General features: G+C 41.0%; 1 protein-coding gene across 1 annotated transcript; it reads left to right on the forward strand.

Annotated features, from left to right (window-relative positions):
• The first annotated feature begins 3,029 nt into the window (after window positions 1-3,029).
• LOC116065701 (F-box only protein 33) lies at window positions 3,030-11,774 on the forward strand. The gene is made up of 6 exons (XM_031321276.2): window positions 3,030-3,613; window positions 6,128-6,238; window positions 8,038-8,198; window positions 8,400-8,608; window positions 8,781-9,078; window positions 11,358-11,774. The coding sequence occupies exons 1-6, from the start codon at window positions 3,168-3,170 to the stop codon at window positions 11,621-11,623; spliced, it is 1,491 nt and encodes a 496-aa protein (XP_031177136.1). The 5' UTR covers window positions 3,030-3,167; the 3' UTR covers window positions 11,624-11,774.
• Window positions 11,775-21,284: the final 9,510 nt, after the last annotated feature.

Consider the following 21,284-nt stretch of genomic DNA (forward strand, 5'->3'; position numbering starts at 1 on the left):
TCCTGCATGTTGCAGTTCCTTTCCCCGTTATTCTTTTCCTAACCACAACTGTCCCATTGTTGTGGCCTGCATTTGGCGTTTCATGTCCCCGTTATTGCGTGCCATAGAGACGCGGATCGTGTCCCTGCGCCCGGGGATCGCGTCCCGCGTGTGGCGGTCCGTCCCGTTGTTGTCGCCGGCGTGTGGCGTTTCATTTCCCCGTTGTTGCGTCGCCCAGAGCAGCCCAGTGTCATGGCAGTTCGTGAAATGGTCACGTTCGAAAATCGTGACCTGTACACGAAATAAAGGAGAAAATCGTGACCTGTACACAAATCAATAAATCAAAATAACGTGACTATTTCACCTGAGACCTTGAGGTTGGAAAATAATGTTATCCATGTAGTCAGTGATCACATGATTTGTGTCTATATCATACCTGTGATTTGGCTCTTAATTGATACAAAACACATTATTTACTCTTCTCTTTTTTAAGTGGGGCTATCTTAGCTTTGGTGTGCAACAAGCCTTTTTCATTTTAGAACATACCATATTAAGCTAGTTAGTCTCTCACAATGCGATTTCACCGTCTCTTTAAAGAGAATAAGTCTGATGTGACATAAATTAACCAGCGGTAACTTTAACTAATACATCAAAGAAAAAAGGCTTCGTAGATCAAATACCATCATAAAAGATGGGCTTTTACATCAGACACACCGGTACATTTATTATAAGATAACTAAGCAAATCACTGGAAGTAAAATTCTATATAGTTTTTTTCTCCAGAATACCCTGTAAGTGGTTTACTACTTAGACTGAAACAGAGAATCTTCTTCTCTTTTTCTCTCAACGCCTCGTCTCCTCTAAGTAATTCCCTGTCAGGAAATCAGTGATTGTGACTGAAGTAGAGTGGACAAGATAGAAGCACAGTAGTGATGAAGACTTTTAAGGAGGATTCGGTTCGTTGGTGGTGCTGTGCTGAGTCATTGTACTGCTTTCACGTAGTGACAACAACAGTCATAGCTACCACCACATCCCAAAGTGTTTAAGTCTTAAAAACCATACATCATAGACAGAAGGGTGACCTGCATGGGTAGAGAGACTGAACTGTAACTACAGTGTCACAAGTTTGAACTCTATAACAGTTGATGTTGTGTATTGATTAATAATATTTGGGTGAAATATATAATGTTGACAAAAGAAACTGAACATTAATGTCAAACTGTGGTGTTCATGTCTTAAAAGGTTACCTGCACACACACACTTCACTGGAGCAGCTGAGTATACACAATGCTATTGCATTAATCAAATCATATTTTGTCAAATTTCAAATTACTTATAGGCTATTTTTCAATCCACACGATCCACACTATAATTTGCAGTTAAATTGTATCTTTCGCAAATCCCTCTTCATACACACAGCACACGCATGCAATTAAGGGGGTAGCGCAGGTTCAACCATGGTACGGCGCTGTTAAGGAAAAACTCAGGAGCAGCACAACTCATTTCACATACGTGAAGAAGACTCGGGAGACCTTGATGAATTACAAGTGCTATAGTTTGTGCTGGGATCGTCTGTCTGTTTTGTATTTGTCTATGTTAGTCTAAGTATGTCTAAGTCTGGTCTAAGTATTTGTATACTGTTGTATTATGTATTGTCTATTTTGTGTCTATGGTAAATTGAGTTTTTGGTTTGTATATTATTTGTTGTTGTTTATTGTTATCGGGCCCCCTCCGAAAAGCTTTTAGTAGCTTATTTGGGGTTCCCCATTTCACGCAGCTTATATATGATCATTGTACCTTCTGAAATTGTGTTTAATGATACATTGATGACGTGTGAAATGAATAAATAAGTGATAAATAAGTGATACACAGGAGTATTTAATGAATTTCCAATTGTGGAGAATTTAGGATTACACAGTACAGTGTTGTGCCATCCCAACTTCTGAAGTTCCTGTCTTCCTAAAGGAATATTTAAACTCATGCTGGAGGCATTAAGTTTAGCTGAACCTTCAAAGTAAACAAAGATATTGCTGGCGCCCAAATATCTCAGCACAGTGTTTACTTTCTCTATGGCCTTGGCAGGGTGAGCAGCACTGTCTTATACAGCTGCTACGTCTCCCGTCATCTATGGAGGCTAAGTATTCCTCTGCCTGGAAAGGCAGGCTGACCTGAATGACACCTGGGTACCATTGTCTCAACTTACATAGCATGGGTTCATAAGCTGGAAATTCCAAAACAGGCGCCACTGGAGCAGTTTGGGGGTTCGAGGCATGCTCAAGGGCACCTCGGCAGTGCCCAGGAGGCAAACTGGCCCCTCTCCAGCTGCCAGTCCACACTCCATAGCCTACTTGGTCTGCACGGAGACCTGAATGCAATTTAAAGTTATGGTTATTCATATGACTGAAAGCAGAAGAGGTGTGTTTCAATATGAAAGAATGTGTTGGTTTCTTTAATGAAAGTTATAGTTTATAGATGGTGCACAGCTGTGAGTTAAATGCTTTCCAGTGCAACAGCCATGTAATAAATACTAGGCCTAACTACTACTTTCATGAGGCATATTATTTTTGTTAAGATTGTCATGCTGCTGTCACTTTAACTTTATGTTGTGGTGTGGTTTTGTTCACCCTTTGTAATCTGTTTTTGAGTGGGGTATGATGAACCTCTTTATATAGTCTATGGTATGATATGAACCGTATAAACTGCAGTGGTCTGGATGGGAACAAATTCCAAAATAAAGATCACGTGTTGGCTTGAGTTGTTTACTGCAGAGAAACACCGCCATCCCGCGGAGCACGGCAGTATGGCAAAAATAGCAGCACTTCAGGACTAAACCATTCATTTGACAACGAGGCGATGTAATCACTGATTGTCATAAAACTGGTCAAATTTACACTATAGCTTTAATATGGTTAAATACATAAAATCCTATTTTTACCAAACATAAATGATGACACGTGTCCCGGTACAGGCTGTTTTGTAATGTTTGTGAGGATTGATTAGTTCCCCGTGCATTGAAAAGGAGTGGTGCGGTCCAATAGTATTGAAGGCAAAGCTGAAAAAACGGTTTGTTTTCAACGAGAGGAAGAAGCGTTGCTGTTTTTCGCCGCTGCTACACCGGTTTTTAAAAACGGTTGCAACATTTATTTTATACCTAGTTGGTATTCGGCCAGCAGCTTTCTCAGCTCGCCATGGCTCTGTGCGGGGGTGTCGGAGCCATGGCTTTGCCTAGCGAGCTTATCGTCCACATATTTTCCTTTCTGTCCGACCGAGACAAGCTCCGGGCCTCGGCCGTGTGTTCACGATGGAGGGAGTGTCTCTTCTACCCAGCGCTGTGGACCGAGCTCAAATTGCGGATAGGTGGTGGTTGTAACGGCGGCGGCTCCAGCTCCAGCTCTAGCTCCGAGGAGACCCCGAGGCTGGAGTTCCTCATGCGTAAATTCGGTTCCTTCGTGCGGGAGCTGCAACTGGAACTCGCACCGGTGGAAGGCTGCCTTAGTCCTCTAAACAACAACCCGTCATCCACCAGGATGGACCAGCCCGAAAGCGACCCGCAGCTCTCCCAGCGATGGAGAGACGCCATGGCCACCTACTTGGACCAGGTGTTGTGTGTGTTCTCCAGCATCCGCAACAACAGGTAACTTTGGATTTGCTCCAAAATCCCATTATGAGTTTTGTTTTTATTAAATTTCAGGAAATTGCATGATACCCTCTCCTTTTTTGTAACTTCATATTATTTGGTGCGTCGCAGTAAGCTAGCAGCTAGCTAGCTCAGTTAACGTTAGCTATAAACAAACCCTGACGGAGTTACGTAACGTTAATAGGGTCATGTCTTTGCGGTGGAGTTAATAGCCAACGGGCTCTTAATATCTCTAAAGACGTTGTTAATATAGCTACGGTAACAGACAGTATTTTATTGCAGTCTTACATTTGCAGTCATCAAATATTAATGTTATGTATGATGTATACTTAAGTGATAATGTCAAGTCAAACGCTCGTCTGCGTTTCTTTTGTTGCCAGTTCTATTTTCTTTGTTGCATTGGGGTCTTCATACCAGCAGATACAATACAGCACTGGTGGTGGCTAGAGAACGCTTTGTTGACTGTGACTTGCTGATATCAGCACTGACATACACACAGACACATATACAGTGTATGTCACATTTAGCTCAGGTATGTCGTCGCATACTGTTGAATGTAATCACATACAGTATGTGCTCCTACATAAAATCTAGCCACTTGGCTAATTTCTTCTGTGGAAATTACTATTCTGTAAAGCGTTACTTTGAATGTTAAGATTCCTGATTTCAGTGCAGAACTTCTCTCTATTATACCTTCTCCCACATTCTCTATTATTCTCTACAGTGCTTTGTAGTGTTGAAATAGCACCCATCCAATGCTGTGCAGTTCATGTCTTAGTTCTGCTGAGGGGGCTGAAACAATTTCTGTTGTCTCACTTGTTCTCACTGAGCAGTTTTAAATTAAAAAAAACGGACTGACGACCTAGCCTGTGTCCCAGATCCTTGCTGCATACTAATTCTAAAACGGTTTTAAGGTTTTAGTGTATTTATTCTGGAAATGTGACAACATTCACTACATCCAGATGTCAGTTTGTGCATTCAACCTGCTTGATTCTTAAATGTGGTGTTAAACAATAAAGAATGTTGATTTTCTTGTATATAAAGGCCATGGAAGATTAGTATTAAGTATTATGGAACGGCGATTCAGATCTAGTCGGTTAACCAAAAAAGAATTACTGCAGATCCTGTGCAGTTCCAGCCTGCCATAAACAAACCAGCAATACAAATGTTGATTCTTTTTTTAGCAGTATGTCATAGTAAAATGTGCCATACTCAGCAAATTATGTTATTTTAATCGCCATTTTTCTCAATTCAAACCGGTTGACGACTGACAAGACAAATGCCAGCTGTCATATCTATCTTTAGCTCCCATGTTATCAGGTGAGGAAATGTGAGTTTTTCATTCAGCTAACAGTGGTCCACCTCCACTGTCTGGTACTAGTACATGTGTGGTACACAAGATAATGAGAATAGATAACTTATTGTTCCTTTTACTAGCGGTTTCACACACTAAGTAGATGCACATGAGACTGCTGTTGGTTTCACTGCAGAAGCAGGAAAGCTTAGCTCTCAGCTGATTTACAGGAAGTGGGCTTCAGGAAACATAATGCACACAGTACCTTGTAGGTAGGCCTATGTCATGTGTGGCTGCACAGCATACATGTGGTTGATAATCCTTTCCAACAACTTACATCTGTGATCTTCAAAACATTATTATCAAAACAGATGCAAACCTTCTCTTTGGAAGAATGTAATTGGATGCATTGTGAAGTCTAAGCCTACCTTGCCTGCTTTTCAAAGCATCACCTTTTGGTTTATAGTCTGCTGCTTGATTGTTGGCAATCTATTTTGGGTACCAGGGTATAAAGGGTTCTAGACAGCACTGCAGCAAAGTGCATAGTTGCAATAATTCTGTCCTGATAGGAGACAACCCAGCAATGTACAGAACCAGGGCTGGATTAGATGGAGGAAAGAGATAACCCCCATTCTGACGTTGTTTGGATTAGAAATGCTTAAACCTAACCCCTGGTCTAGCTACTGATGCGTGTTTGAAATTTCCAAGCACCCCTTCTGCGCTCCATGTCATAGAACCATATACAACTTACATTAGTAATGACTTACAGTGTTGACAGAGTAAACGGATGACAAAAAAAACATCCTTTTGAGATTATTGTTATGTGACTAGGTTTGGTTCTCTGAATACGGTTAAGAATACTGACAAAAATGTAATGGGGTATACTTTTGTTATTGTGATACAGATGTCAGAAGAAGAAAATAATTGAAGCCCACTCTTGTTGAAGGCAGAACTTTCTTTATTTTATTTCAAAGGTCTGGATGGGAATTGACCACAAGAGAAAAACAACAGTTTTTAATGTATACCTGTTAACTGTCTGTCAAAACATTCAAAAATATTGCTAAAATGACTTGTTAGCATAAATCAATCTTGTATTGTTGAATACTTTTCTTCTTTTCTGTATTTCTAACATTCTCTCTCTCTCTCTCTCTCTCTCTCTCTCTCTCTCTCTCTCTCTCTCTCTCTCTCTCTCTCTCTCTCTCTCTCTCTCTCTCTAGAAATCTGCGGAAGCTGAGTCTGTATGGAGACACCTGTGTTCTCCAGCAGGAGGGACTATTGGACAGCTCCCACCTGCACCAAATTCACCAGGGGGACAAAAAGATCAACGAGTAAGCCTGATTATGGCAACATAAAAGCAATTTTCTGTTGAATGTCAAAAATGGTTAGATTCAGAATTTTGTTTCTCTCCATAGAGCGATTACTTGCATTGTAATCTCTAAACTGATATCTTCATGTGAATGCAGACTCTGTAGGCAATGGGACCAAAGATTTTGGTATCGGAAGCGCTCTGGATTCCGTTTGTAGTCCGAGTAGCATTGACCGATTACTATTGAGCGGGCTTTGGTTGCGTGCAAGTAACAGTCCATGTGGAGAGCAAAAGAGGTGGAACTCATTGGCCGGAATGCAATCTCGGAACCCATCAGCTATCCTCTGACGACTTTTTATTAGCATTTTTCTTCATAATTTATCTGCATTCATATGTATATGTTTATAGAGACTAGCCCAAATGTCACCTGGACCGTAGTCCAGCGGATGTACATTGCTAGGATAAAGCCTGACATGTCCCTCTGTGTGAATGAACAAAACCAGCATAGTGGCAGACCTTCATTGTGGCGCTATTGCGGGATCTCTGTGTGAAAGGTGCTAATGACAGGCATGGATGTTTGTGTGGGAGAGTATTATTTACAAAATGGCACTGTTGGCACTTTTGTTTGGATTTGGAAACGGTGTGTTGTTTAGTGTTTTCAGAAGGATAATACATTTTGCAAATGTGTAGTTTGTCATAATCCAGTCAGCAGGCACACAGCATCTCCAGCATCAACACATCACGACACACAACATTAATCACACTCACTGTGTGTGTCCGGTATTCTGTTAATACACTGTTAATGTATGAATGAATAATGTAGCCGAGGCCGCCAAGGTGCAGCAGACTCTGTGGATCACAGTCTTTGAACAGGGAGGGATGCTTTAGAGACTGAGAATTGCAAATGATGTTTTTTTTTTTTTTTTTTAATAATCCAGTACGCCAACGTACTTATTAGCAGATATTGGCTCTACTAGAACATTTTTAGAATCTGTGGTCAAATCTGAAGATGTTCATGCCACTGCTCTATAATCTGAGAAACTAATCTCAGCATTAACGTGTAGACGTTAGGCCTAATAATAGTAATGTTACTACATTGATGGTGCACTACATATATAGTATGTGTCAGGATACTCAATTTGTGGATTTCAACGTACACAGCCCATTAATCCAGAGCAGCATACAGATCATTGTCAATTTTGATGGCTTTTCCCTTTTTGAAATCACAATTTTTCTCATTCATAGCAACCAGTGTAGCTTTGTTTTGCAACTCAGTGGTAGTGAGGTGGGTAGCATCATATTAATTGCGATGTTCATACCTTCCATCTTGTGCGTTTTAGGACAGGCCTGGAGGATTCGGCACAATCTAGACGGTGTCGGACTGTTTTCATGAACTGCACCAAACGATGCCAAATTGAATGTGTTGAAATATAATTGGCCAGATTACCCAAGTATAGTCTGTGTGCTGTTGAGCCAGTACTCAAGGCCACGACAGCGTTTAATATGGTAGCATGTTCTGTTTGGTTTCATAGGTCTTACAATGTTATGTAAAAGCATAACAATGTAAAATGTTCTCAGTGCAATGTTTTTCAGTTACATATCTTTCTCTTTGCACAAATGTATATTGAGGCTGTTTTTCCTTCTTCACTTCAGGTTTATTTTTTAGGATGAAATTTGTCTTAAATTTCATTTGAACTGGCATACACTGCTCCCATGGTGTCTTAACTTTAATTTAACTTGAAGGAAGCTGTGTTCATGCTGGTAAAGTGCATTGAAGCTAATTATCTTCCACCCTCTCTTCTCCTCCCCTGTGCTCTGCAGAGTCCAGCAGTTGTTCATGGAGTTGTTGTCTAACAGCAGGCAGCTGCGGTGGTTGTCCTGTAGTTTCATGCTGGGTCTGGTGACTCCCTGCTCCTTGGCCTGCCTGTCAAATCCTTCAGCCGAGACCCTGCAGCACCTCAGTTTACTGGACCACCAGCTCGGTATGTGTTGGTGTCTTTCTGGAAATGTTTGTCTGTAACTGTGTAAATGCAGTAGCAGCTTCAATTAAAAACAAAGGGACATTGGGTTGTATTGGTGTAAAGCCTTAACAGTTGAACCCATAGATACGCCAAAAGTAGTAGTTGTAGTACATGTTAGTGGTATGTTTGTACAACTTGTGATCTCTCCTGAATTTCCCTCAGGTCCCCTCATCTCGCCATCAGAGTTGGATCGTCTGTCTAATCTTCATTCTCTGGCTCTGGATTTCTCTGATTTGACATCTGAGCTTTGTGGTCTGCTGGCATCGCCACGCCGAACTCCACTGCATCGCATCTCCCTGCTGCTCAATGGCGCCGCCCTGGAGTTCAAACCATTAGAAGGGACCGCTACAGAGGACGATTGGAAGGCACTGGTAATGCAACATGTATCTTTGTTTCTCAGTCTTGTTGGCCCTCTGCTAGAGTTATTCCAGGACAACCTCGTGCTTTATTTAATGAAAAGATAAGAGTGTTTGAAATGCCTTATGTCAATGAAACAGCAGTTACATAGCCACTTTTTGTCAAGTCTCTCCTGATCCTCCCCAGATTCGTGTTAGTGCCAACCTGCGAGTGTACATCATGGCCCTGGAGGTCAACAGCTCGGAGCTCCTCGGGGTCCTAAAGCCTAGCCTTCCTCTGGAGCGCCTCCACCTCGACAGTTACAGCACACTGGTGACTGACGCCACATTGGAGCTCATTTCCCAGCAGTACAACAAGACGCTGACTCACTTCCTGCTCCTGAGGGATGACCCCGACTTCCCTGACCTCAGCATCAATCGCAACGAAGACCCATTGGTCCTCTTGGCATGGAGATGTACTCAGCTGGCTGTACTGGTGATACATGGTGAGTTCAGCTTGTTGTTTCGGGGATGTACAGTACGTGACTTCAGGTTCATTCTGATCAGTGCTGGGCCAACCTTATGATGACAAACACTCTGACCAGTGCTGGGCCTGTGGGGGAAACTTTTCATGTTTGCAGCAGGTGTAGGTTTTGAAAAATAGGAAAGTGAAACAAATAAAGACAGTCGAAGACTATACCAAGTTAGGTTTTTGTATTTTTTATTATAAACTTGCAAGAATATAGGAGTAACACAATTTTACAAAAGGCACAGCAGCCCAGTGTGGAAAAATGTATTCAACGAATAAGAAAAAGCACACAGTATATATGCATCTTCAGTGAGATAGAAAGACATGCCCCCCTTTCTAAACATGACTCAACATTTCTTACAATCAAACATAGTCAGACATTCAGGAACATTCCCCTCTGTACCACTTTCTACCCCAAGGTTTAGACATCCCGTTTATCTCAACTATGTAAGAGGTCTCAACTATTCAGGGAGAAATAACAGACAGTTTTAGGGTGACCTTGTAGCGCCTATCTGTTCAGCGTACACATTACGTTCCCAGACTTTGTGGCTCTTACTTTCAACATGTGAGAATAAGAAAAACTCACTTTCAGCATTGTGAGACAAAGTAAAGCAGAAATAAGACAAGAATATAAAGAATCATGCTTAAATATAATTTTCCCATTACAGGCCAACCTTATGATGACAAACACAAGTGGTTGTAGTGTGGTGGTAGTATATACATTGGTTCAGGCTTGATTGGAGTAATCTGAACGGCTTTTTACTTGACAATGGGTTGGAAGCCAAGAAAAACAGTACTGACTTTAAAACCTACATGTTGCTACTACGATATATCAATTCCAGTTCTGTTGTTGAAACCTAGTTTTCACATTCATGTGTGGTTAGCAAAAGTGCTCTGCTTTGCTTTCAGGAAATCGAAACTTTACAGAATTGAAGTGCTTATTTTCAGAGGCATCATTAATTGTACTTGTGGTAACTCAAGACAATGACTTACAGTATTTATTTTCTAAGCAAGATGCAACCATGGCTGGCCCTAGATAGCCACTATCATGTTAAGCTTAACATTTAACCTAAATAAATAGATTTGTTGGCCACAAGAAACTATAAACGCAGAAAGTTGTGTTTCTGGCCACATGATGGATTTAAGTTCAATATTCGCTCTCCTGATAGCTCTGTTTTGCTCTATACCAACTCCTGAGGACAAATGTGTAGCTTGTTAGCTGTTCACAATTAGTCACTAACTTTGTCTGGTGTTTGGTGCTGTGCAGGTAGCATACAGTGGGTTTATTTTCTTAAAACCGCTTCCTGCTATTTGGAAAAAAAGCTGATTAGAGTGAGTGAACCAAGCAGTGAGGTTGCTAGCAGCAAAAAATGAGCTGAGGATAAATGCAGAGTTGGTGGTTATAATCTGTGGGTTTGTCACTATGTGAGACCTCTTCAACATAACACATTGTTACATCCATTTTTAATGTAAAAGTTTTAAATAAAGAAGCTGCAAGGCTTGCTTAATGTCTGTGGTATAGCAGTGTCCTGGTAGGAAGCAGAATCTCTAACATGTTTGACATGTTTTCAAATACTGCACAGCAATTGGTTGAGATATTGCAATTAATATTGTCAGTGCATTCAACTGCCATTTACAGGCATTGTGTTTGTATAGAATTAGGTCAAAGTTCCATCTAGGCAACTATATGAGATGAGGAAATGACAGAAGAGAATCCCATTCCTAATGAGTGTAAATTTGCAACCATTATATCATGATGTATTATGTCATGGGTTGTACCTAATGGTATGTTGAATGTGAAGTTGTATGGAATAGGCCTGTCACGATAACAAATTTTGCTGGACGATAAATTGTCCCAGAAATGATTGCGATAAACGATAATATTGTCGTTCTGAGACCATTTTCATCCAATATAATGATAATGACATAATAATGCAGGTACTACTTTTCAAAGATCAATAAACTTTTATTTCTAAAGAATATTTAACACTGGACCTGGAAGACATTTTAAATATCCAACCAAAAACAAGAAATAAAATGGACTCTCAGTCTCTGTTAACAAAAAAAAAATGCACTTGAATAAAAACCAAACACAGCCGAAAACAATAAATAAAATGGAAATTTTTCCTCATCTTTATTTATCATGCGATTAATTGATTTATTGCATATTGTGACAGGCCTAGTATAGAATATTCATTATTTATCCTTATTATTGGCCAGATTAGTCCACCACCCTGAACACATCTCTCTCTGTAGGTTACACTGTTTGGGCCCATAATTTGGTGGCCATCTCTCGGCTGCGTGGCTCCAACCTTCGCGTCCTGACCATCTCTGAGGAGAGCATCGACTTTGATCCGGACCAGGCAGTGTGCATGGATGGCGACCCGGTCCATAACCTGGTCAAGGAGGTTTCTCTGGGCCTCGCCCGTGTCTGGCACCCTTGCCTGGATTCCAGCCTGGTTTTGTCCGAACCCACCCATCACTTCCACCACGAGCTGCACGCCTTCAGCATGGGCATGTAGGCAGGGATGGCAAGTCCAACACATCACAGCCTAAACTGTCAAGACCAGTCCAGACCAACAAAGTCCAAGTCAACTCAGACCTCTAAAAAAGGCCAAAGCAGACCTAAGTGAGAAATCTAAACTGGATCTTTAAAACAATCTATGAATATCATTTATGTGAGCTGATTGTTTTTATTTTTACTTTTATTTTTTTGTTTCTTTCACCGGGGTTTTAGCACACAATCAAGTCCTACCATTTTCCAAACGATTCCCCCTGTTTTGCCTCCTGATTATCTAGTTATCCAGTGTCTTGGAAAAACAGATACAATCTTTGATGTTTTAAATAGTTTTTCCAATTAAGAATATCCCTTTTAAAACTGGATATTCTAATATAAACTGGATATTCATTCAGTTAGAAGTCATGCCACTCTGTGGTCCCTGACCACAGACAAGACTTGAGTCATGAACCATTTTTTATTTGTCTGCCAAAATGGGTCACTCGTACTCTGCTGCTTCAAACGCCCTCTTGTCTGGCATGGCCCAGTCTGGTCTGGTCTTGATCGAAAAGTCTTCAGCTCTTGATGTCTCCCCTTCACCGTAATAACCTCCAGAGCCTCTGTATGATGTAACTTTGATTTCTTTGACTGTTCATCTCTCCCTGCTCTGTGTATAATCTTGTTTTCCTGTGTGGTGGTTCCCTTGCCTGTATAGGCTTTGTGTGTATTTAAATACAGATATATTATTATTATTATCCTGCTAACAGCGAGAACAGGACAGGCAGGCGGGTTGAGTGATGGACCGGTGGGATTTAGGGGTGGGGGGTGTTTTTTTTTTTTTTTTTCCTTTTTTTTTTTTTTAACCTCTGCTCTGTCTGCTCAACTCTAGCAAAGGTTGGAGTTTGTAAACTAACCTATCAATCGCTTCCTGGGTAACACAACCATAGCTGCTTCTTCTGTTGCACCTTGTGCACTTGTCCACTAGTTCGAGAGCCTTGGCCAGCAGGGTGGGAATCTCCACTGCAATGTGGCTGACTGTGGCAGGTGCTAATCAGTTGTAATGCTGAGTTCAGCAACAACCATGTCAGTGCTATGGCTCGGATCAATGGATATATTAAGGATTTTGAGCACCTTACTGATGGTGTAATGGAGAATATTGTTACATGCTTGCAGCCAGCACATTTCCCGGCCAGCTCACTTGTCGACTTTTCGGGAAACCTTGCTAGCTGATTAACTGGGGAGCCTAGTCTTCCGACTGACATTCAGAGCCGAACTATAAAATGCAGCCTGTCACGATACAACACCCCCTCCCCCGCTCTGTTCTATTTTGATCTGTAATGAGCTGGTAGTAAATGTTTGCATATTTTTTTTCTATATTCAGGATATAGGATATAGCTCTCAATTAGAGGTCAAGAGTTTCTGACTGGTATCACTGGTTCCAAAGCCCTTTTGTATTAAAGTCAAAGAAAAGAAGTCATCGAGTCAAAGAAAAGAAAAGGAGTATGCATCATAATATGAAGGACTCTGAGATTAAAAAAACCTAGAAATAGTTCTGCATTATTCTGAAGAGGAAATGGGTTTTCATTCCATAATGCCATATATATTGGATTAATCTTTGTGACTACTTCCAAATTCTTGGTGTGACCATGCAAACAAAACCAGTATTCTGTAGGCACATCTTTTCAAAGGTGGCGAATAACAAACCCAGGTTTTTGCTGCCATGCCAGCAATGCAGATTGTAGGCAGGAAGTAGTTTTCTCTCAATGGGGGATTTTGTGTTTTCGAGTAAAACATTTCTCGATAAAGAACCGGGAAAAGAAAATGATGCACTGAATGTAACTAAACTCTCATTCTGTTGGCCAGTCGGGTTATTGTTTTATATTGAAGGCCTGCTGTATAGCTATATTTGCCTCAGAAATTTGGCAGATGCATATCTTGCCACAACAGTCACGGCTACTGAATAAATGCATTTGGACATGGGTTCCGCTGACAGCCAAGACTGGGTACGTTTTTTTTCGAGAAGTGGCACCTACAGCACAACAAGGCTTTGGGTCAAAACCTTTGGCGTATTTCTGTGATGAAAAATATTCTCTGTCAGTCTCAGGTAGGCTTTTAACATCACTATGACCAGGACAGCGGTGGTGATAATGTCGAGTACAGTTTGTAAAACAATCAGTTAGTGTGAGATATTGTCGTCGTTTTTTTGTTTTTCCTCTTGAGTCACAGTTGCCTTGGAAACAGCCCCTTGTTTTCTGGATACAGTTGTTGTTATTAATGATGTTTATCTTGCCATCTGATAAACCCTCGCTCCACCTTGGTTGGGGGATCAGTAAACCTAATCATATACATTTGTTTTCAAAGATTAAGGTTGATAGACTAAAGAATGGCAAAACAAGTCTGCTCATTGCACATGTTTTATATCTCCAGTAGATGTTGTGGAGGACAGAGAGCGGCTGTGGAGTGAAGGAAATCCATGCTGTCAATGGACCTGCTGGGCCAAAATTTATAAATGAAATAAATGTTATTCAGGCTCTGTGGAAGTACAAGCATGTCACGGCTCAGGGCCCTTGCCAGGCATTGTCGACCAAATATCTTGTGCTCTACACAAACCTAATTGTGAGTACGACCAGTGGATAACTGGGCCAAGAATGGTTACATCTGATGCTCCAGTGTTGTTGTGACTACTGAACGGTTATTAATGACAGCTGTGGTAGACTGGTGTCTTATTAAGGCATTTCTTGAGCCGAGTTGAGTGTTGGGTTGGGCTTTAGAGCACCTATAACATGCATAAGTAAATGCTGCCAACTAGCCATTGTTAGGAAGCTTACCCTCCCAAATGGCTTCAGCTCACTTGTTTTGCACACCATGGCGCTTTAGAGGTCGGTGCAATGGCACTGCAGACTGTGAAGGTCCGTATCAAGGTCTGTAGTTTACAAGATTGACCTGCGATTTTCCCATGGACTTATATGGATCCTGAGTTATACAGTGTGCCAGCACTTTTCCCATGGACTTATATGGATCCTGAGTTATACAGTGTGCCAGCACTTTGCTAGGTTCAGTGTGAATTGGTCCCAGTGGTTACCAAATGTTTGCTCATCTGTTAATGGACCTTGATGGTTTTAGCCATGATAATCTCTCTAGTCCTTGGTCCATATCTCAGGCTGTCTGTGGCTGTATATAGAGCTGCACACTCAAACACTCCAGAGGGGATAGCCATACCAACGTAACACATTCAGACCAAAATATGTTGGCTTTTATCTCATTTTCTTCCTCCCCTCCTCCTAATTGTACCTCTCGTCTCATTTCTTTAGAGCTCAACTTTGCTCTTTTATGTGAGAGATTTAAGCTGTTTGTATTGTGTATAGGCATCACCTGATAAGGAGGGGAAAATCACGGCAATCTACTGTAGAATGTAATTTCAAACTAGAGGGTCACCTGAGCGGAGCGAATAGATTTTTACTAACAACCTATTTTAAAAAGCTGATTTTACAAACTCCACCCTCACCCACCACAGGTGTTTCCTCCTTTGGTTCCTGTCTTCTCAAGTCCCCACACGTTATTGGCTCCACACTAGATTTCGGATTGCACTGTTTGGGCCGGCCAAATTGTTTTTGCCCAGAATAAAAGGGGATTGGCTGTGGGGTTTTGATCAGACTATGGTCAGCTTGAGCAGGATAACGTTTTCATTTAACTATAATATTCCCATTTGGATAATGTATTAAAAAAACAAAAAGTGCTGTTCTAATCATAAATTTCACTCCCATACACTTATGAAAAAGTCTTCCTGTATGGAGGCTCCAGGACAAATTCTTTATCAAAAGTTAATGTTTTGACAATTTGCGATTATAGACATATTTCACAATCACAAAAGTGCAGAGAAAGATGCGAGATTATAAAGACAATATGCATGAGAGCAGAAAGGCACTGCAAAACAATGGTGTTTTTTTTTGTTTTTGATTCTGTTAGGTTTTGTTTCTTCACCAGTAGACACCAAAATGTTAGTGAAGACAGTGTGGAACGAGCTCTGTGTTGTCCTTGCAAGGAGAGAAGAGGTGAGACAAAGTTCTGCCAGTAAGCCAATGCTGATAGGCAAATAACTTTACCCTCACATAGAGTTTGGCAAAATAAACGACAAACATGGTCACTGTATGGCATAGCATTTTAAAAACTACGATCAGTGGAAAAAATGACATATCCCTGATCTCTTTGTATCATCGCTAATAGCTGAATATTGAGCCATCTTGTGCCTGAAAGCTTCTGGAGTCTTACTGCTTTTCAAACCTCTGCTCTCCCCAAGTTATTAGCTTTGTGTTGTTTGTAGTTGTTGCTGTGATTGTTAGTTCACTCCTTAGGGAAGCCGCATTAGAAGCTATAGTAGTTAGGGTTTCCGAACATGTTTCAGCACACATGCTTTTTATTTTCTCTTGGAGCGTGCCTGTATTTTCTGAGCACGTTTACATGTAAGCTTTCAAAAGTGTACCCAATAGTAGTGTGTAAATAAGATGGTTTGACTGTGTGTGTGAACAAGTTGTCAGTAGCGCAGCCGTCATGTTCTCTGCATGCGTGTGTGTATTGAAGAGGGGGGGGGGGCTTGCTCATGTTCAGCAGTGTAGTCTTATCACTTCTACTGCAGCAGGAAACCGCAACAGAAAATCCTTTGTTCTCAGGGTACAATCAGTTTTCAAAAAGAGGAGGAGGAGGGAAAGTTACAATAGCTCAGGCCTCTAGCTCACTTATATGAATAGTAGGAGTCACTGGATCTGTTCTCCTCCCTTGTTGTGTTTTAAGCTGCCAAAGACCACAGTGGAACAAACTTAACCCAGACACAAGTCTATCTGAAGTGCCCATGGACACACACACTGGCAGGAGGCTGGTCCAGTATTCTTTCCTACTCTACACCTCCTTCTAATACTTTTCTCCTCCGACATTTGTTTGCTGTTGATATACTACGGACCATACTGTGCTGGACCAGGTCAAATGTCAACAGTCTCGTCCTGTGGTTGGCGTGAAAACTGAGACCAAAGCAGACCTGCGCACAAACATTTGGCCAGTGTTGTGTTAGTGGCTGCACCCTATGTTAAGAAAATGTAGGATTTCACACTAGCTGTGTAGAATGTGTGTTATGGAAGGCACAGTTGGACATTTATAACCAACATATGTTACTTAATAAAAGGTAAGCAGCGTTGTAGCACAGCTTGTACAATGTGGCCAAATTCCTATCTGTGAATGGCACTCAGGGTCTACACACTGCATGTTGCTGAGGCATCATAGAGCAAAGCAAGGCCTTTCTAGTCCAGCGCAGTATGCTTCTATAGTGTGACAGAGGCTGAAGCAGAGAGGTCTGGCCACCATATTGCTCCCCCTCTCTCTCTCTCTTTTTTTTTCCCCATTACCTGTTTCACTGTGAGGAGTGAGTGAATGTAAAACTTAAGGCGAGGAGGACGAGGAGTTTGGTTCAATCTCAGAACACGTCCGGGACTAAACATTCCCTCGGATGCTTCCTGAAGCTACTTTCTGACAGATTGTAGCCTCCCAGCTGGGACACATGCCAGCGTGCCTGATCTGATATGTTGCACGGCAAGCCAGTGGCCAAGGTCAAATTTGATGGGAAGTGTTTAGTCCCAGGCTTTTGGAGCTGTAAAGTGATTTGCTGCTAGAGATCTGCTAGGAACAGGACATTCCACATGGGGGTCGGTCAGGCCATCTGACTTGCAAACAGTTTACTACAAGGCTAAAGTGTCCGCATTTTTTTTTTTTTTTACTTTGAATGAGTTGGTCTTTTTTTTGAAGGGACACCAGATTACCAGCTGGTCTGAGCAGAGTGGAGGTGTGATATCATTTAGAAGTGGTTATTTAAAGTGTGTCACTCTTTGAAAGGACTGTGTTTCTAACATGTGTTTCTGCAATGCCAAGTTTTGCTTTCACTTGATGCTTCAGCATCCTGAGGGCATTTTGCAGCATTTTGTGTCCGGTACACAAAAGGTCACAGGTGTGAAAGCAACTTACACTGACTGTGTGCTAAACGTAAGGACTAGCTTCTCTTTTTACAAAATAAATTGGTTTCACCCATTGAATCAATCTGCCAGATTAAAGAACACCACAATACAGTAAGAGGAAGTTTGTCTGCGTATTTAGTACATACATGAATGCACACAGAAGTGACAGTACATAATCCCTATGGATACACAGGGGCACCATGAGTCCGGGCTGGATTTATTTATACACCATATGCAGAGAGAGGTTTGTGTATGACTATACTACACTGTGTGCACACAGAAAGACGGATCTGTGCTCGCAGAGCCTTACTTTTAACAAGTTCTGCCATTAAACTGAATGGTTTGAAGGCGAGATGAGGCGTCAGTTATTCAGGAGACCATTACCAGCAGTTACTGTACATTGATATGGTCGCAGCCAGTTTAATCTGCCCTTTTGACCCGTTTGTTTTGTTTTTGTTTGTTTTTCTGTGCTCTTTATATGCATTCATAGAGAAATCCTGGAAGAAATCAGGACCCCTGTGGCCTGATGGGTAATTGAATCCACATAGCTGCCCTCTAATGTACTCCATCTGAGACGGTTGGACTTGACAGCTTATAAATACTGTTGTGATCGCAGCGCTGTAGATATACAGGGATCTGGGTACATCTGTCCTACCAGGCCCCATATACATTACAAAGAGTTGGGTTCTAATACTCAATAGCCAATAGTAATACCGTTGACATGGACAGATGTGTGAGCGACCAGCGTGTGTTATTTTAGTATCAAAGCAGCCGACCGTGTCAGATCTGCATCTGTCTAAACAGGCTCACAGCCACAGGCAGACACACATCAGACATTACAGTTTCACTTCCACTTTGATCATTGGTGAGACTCTATGCCAACTTGAGTTTGTAATGTTGACTTTCTGGATGTTTGCCATCTTGTGAAAGTATACTTAAAATAGCTGTAGAAAAGAGGTAGTAAGATGCCTAAAACATGTTTTTGAAGGGATTACCATTAAGAGACAGGGTTTCCTCATCACAATGTGAGATTTCAGATGCTTCCTGTTTGTTTTATGTTTTTTACCTAAATGCTAAGACCATGGACTACTACCAGACATTGAATAGGCTCACATAGGGCTGGACTCCTACCGGAATGTGAAGAATCTCATTAACACCCTGACAAATGTTTCTGTAATTTAGGAAAAAACACTGGATGTGCATTGCACTGATATAAAATCAGTCCTGTGTAACAGATATAGATAGATGTGTATAAGGCAAGATATATTGTCAGTAAAGGGGAGGTTCACACAGAGCAAGGCCATTAGCCACACTGAGAGCCTTAGAGAAAGTTGGGATTGCCCAGTTTTCCATTTCAGCCATAGCTGACACTAAAACTAATGTTCCAGCCAGCTTATGATGATGATCTTAGCATAACGGTGATCTTAACGGGAATTATTTTACACTTTTGCCACATTGTATTTCTAGAGAAGAAACAAAAAAAATAAAAAATAGCACTGAAAGCATAACCTGGCCAAACTCTGTCAGTAGCTGTGGTGCATACCCTGGACGTTGGTGTAGCGCCTGGCTATATCAAGGAACTGATAGATATTCATGCTCAGTGTCAGCCAACTATCTTCATTAAGATCTCAGCTACCGTGGCTCTGATGTTTCTGGCTGCTAAACAAAGTCTTTCTTGTCAAGTCTGGAGAGCCAAACCTCCTAATTAGCCAGGCAGGCAGGCAGGCAGGCCTGCTGCCCAGTCCAGCCGCACAACTATGCAAGAGGAATGCATATAATCCACACTCTTCTCTATTATTTTTTTATTTTTTTTTTTTTTTTCAGTTTTTAACATTTAGTTTTTCTTTTTCTCACTGCCACGCAGTAGTAATGAAGACGTAAACTAATAAGAACTTGCAATGACAATACTTGGCCTTATGATGATTTCTGAAATCTTATCATTTAGTTTTAAGATCTTTTGATTCTGGTCAGCCAGCCCAGCGACAGCAGCGGTGACGGCGGGCTCACTCTTGGTCTCTGTGAGACTGGCTAGACGGCCCCAGTTTTATCGTGGTACGAATGTTGTGCATTTGTTTAAAATCAGGACAGTTTGCAATAACAGCAGTCTTACTAGTGGCCACAAAGGGGCACAAGCAGTGCTGACAGCGCCCGGCTACGTCTTAAGAAAACCATAGAGGAAGAAATATAAACTATATAAATAGATATATAAACTCACAGTGCATATTTGTATTAGGTATCAACAATGCATTACCATGGTATAATCTTATGCAACACATGTCCAGGTTCAATTTATGAACATGAAGTATATTATAAAATCACACAGACTTTGTAAATCAGAAGCTATGTTGTTGTGTGTGGGTTTTTTTTTTTTTTTTTTTTTTTTTTTTTTTTGCAAAAATGGGTTTACCATCCTTAATGTTGAATATTCTGAGCGTTATGTTCCTGTGTGATTGTGTTTGTTAAAGTGAGCACATAGCAGTGGGTTTTACCTTGTTTCTGTAACCAGATGTAACCCAAAACACAGCTGGACAGCTGGATTTCCAATGACATGTAGAATATTTTAATTACATTTCATTTGTTTCTTAAACACTTTATTATCTGATCTGTACACAGTTTTACAAACGTGGGAGTAAAAGCATGGATTAAGACTTGTTTTAACCAGCAGAGAAAAGTTCTACTCCAAAAACATACCTGCATTTGTCCATGTATAAGAACCTTTTTAGTTGAGAACTTGGCTTAATCTACGTCTGTGAAACTGCTCTTTAAATTAAAGACTAAAATAATATAAACCTCTGATTTGAAACCTGTCCAGCTGATTTTCATTTTAGTGTGCAGGGAAAGAGTCCTCTCCAGCTTTGAGGACAGATTTTATCATAGAGAACAGTGTTGATCCATGGTTCTGTTGTGGAGAAAAGGGAGGGCACGTTACAAACCTCCATGTTAAACCTCTGGCATATACTTGAGGGGTCAACCTGCCGAATGTCGATTTGAATTAATGTTGAATGAATGCTTCTCTTCTTTTAGTCAGTGAATAAAAACATTAAAAAGTTGTTTGCTTTCCATTGTCTTGTTTACCTCCTGTTTTCAGCTTCAGCAGCATGCTGGGTATACACCGATACAATTCTTTAACCTCCTGGGGTTTAAAAAATGTCGGTTTTTTTAGAGGGTTATTTAACATTGGAAATGTACAATACATAAATGATAGATGTAGATATATAGATATGTATGTATGTATGTATGTATGTATGTATCTATCTATGAGGGCAACATAAAACACATATGCAAATGAGATGCAACCACTGTCACCATGACAACACGGTATTGGGAAATACAGGGGGAATTGCTGGTCAGTGATGAGCAGAGAGAGAGGAGGTCAATGGAAGAGAGAGATAGTGAACGACTGAAGGTAGCAAAGCACACCAATGGCTACAAAGCAGGATGCATGACGCTTTTCTCTCTGCCCACACTTTTAATCAATAGAAATATAAGACATGATACAAATAATTAAGATTTAGAAAATTAAGATTAATAGGAAATATTGAGAGAAACTGCAACCTATTACAGTACTCACCCACCCAATGGAGTTACCTTATCTAGCCATTCGGTGTTCACATGGAGGATTTACATTTGAGCAATGATCACAGGTTTTATTCAGGAAAAAGAAACCTGAAGGCCATAGATAAGAATAAC

Source organism: Sander lucioperca, chromosome 18 (assembly GCF_008315115.2).
Source record: "Sander lucioperca isolate FBNREF2018 chromosome 18, SLUC_FBN_1.2, whole genome shotgun sequence".
NCBI classification, from domain to species: domain Eukaryota; kingdom Metazoa; phylum Chordata; class Actinopteri; order Perciformes; family Percidae; genus Sander; species Sander lucioperca.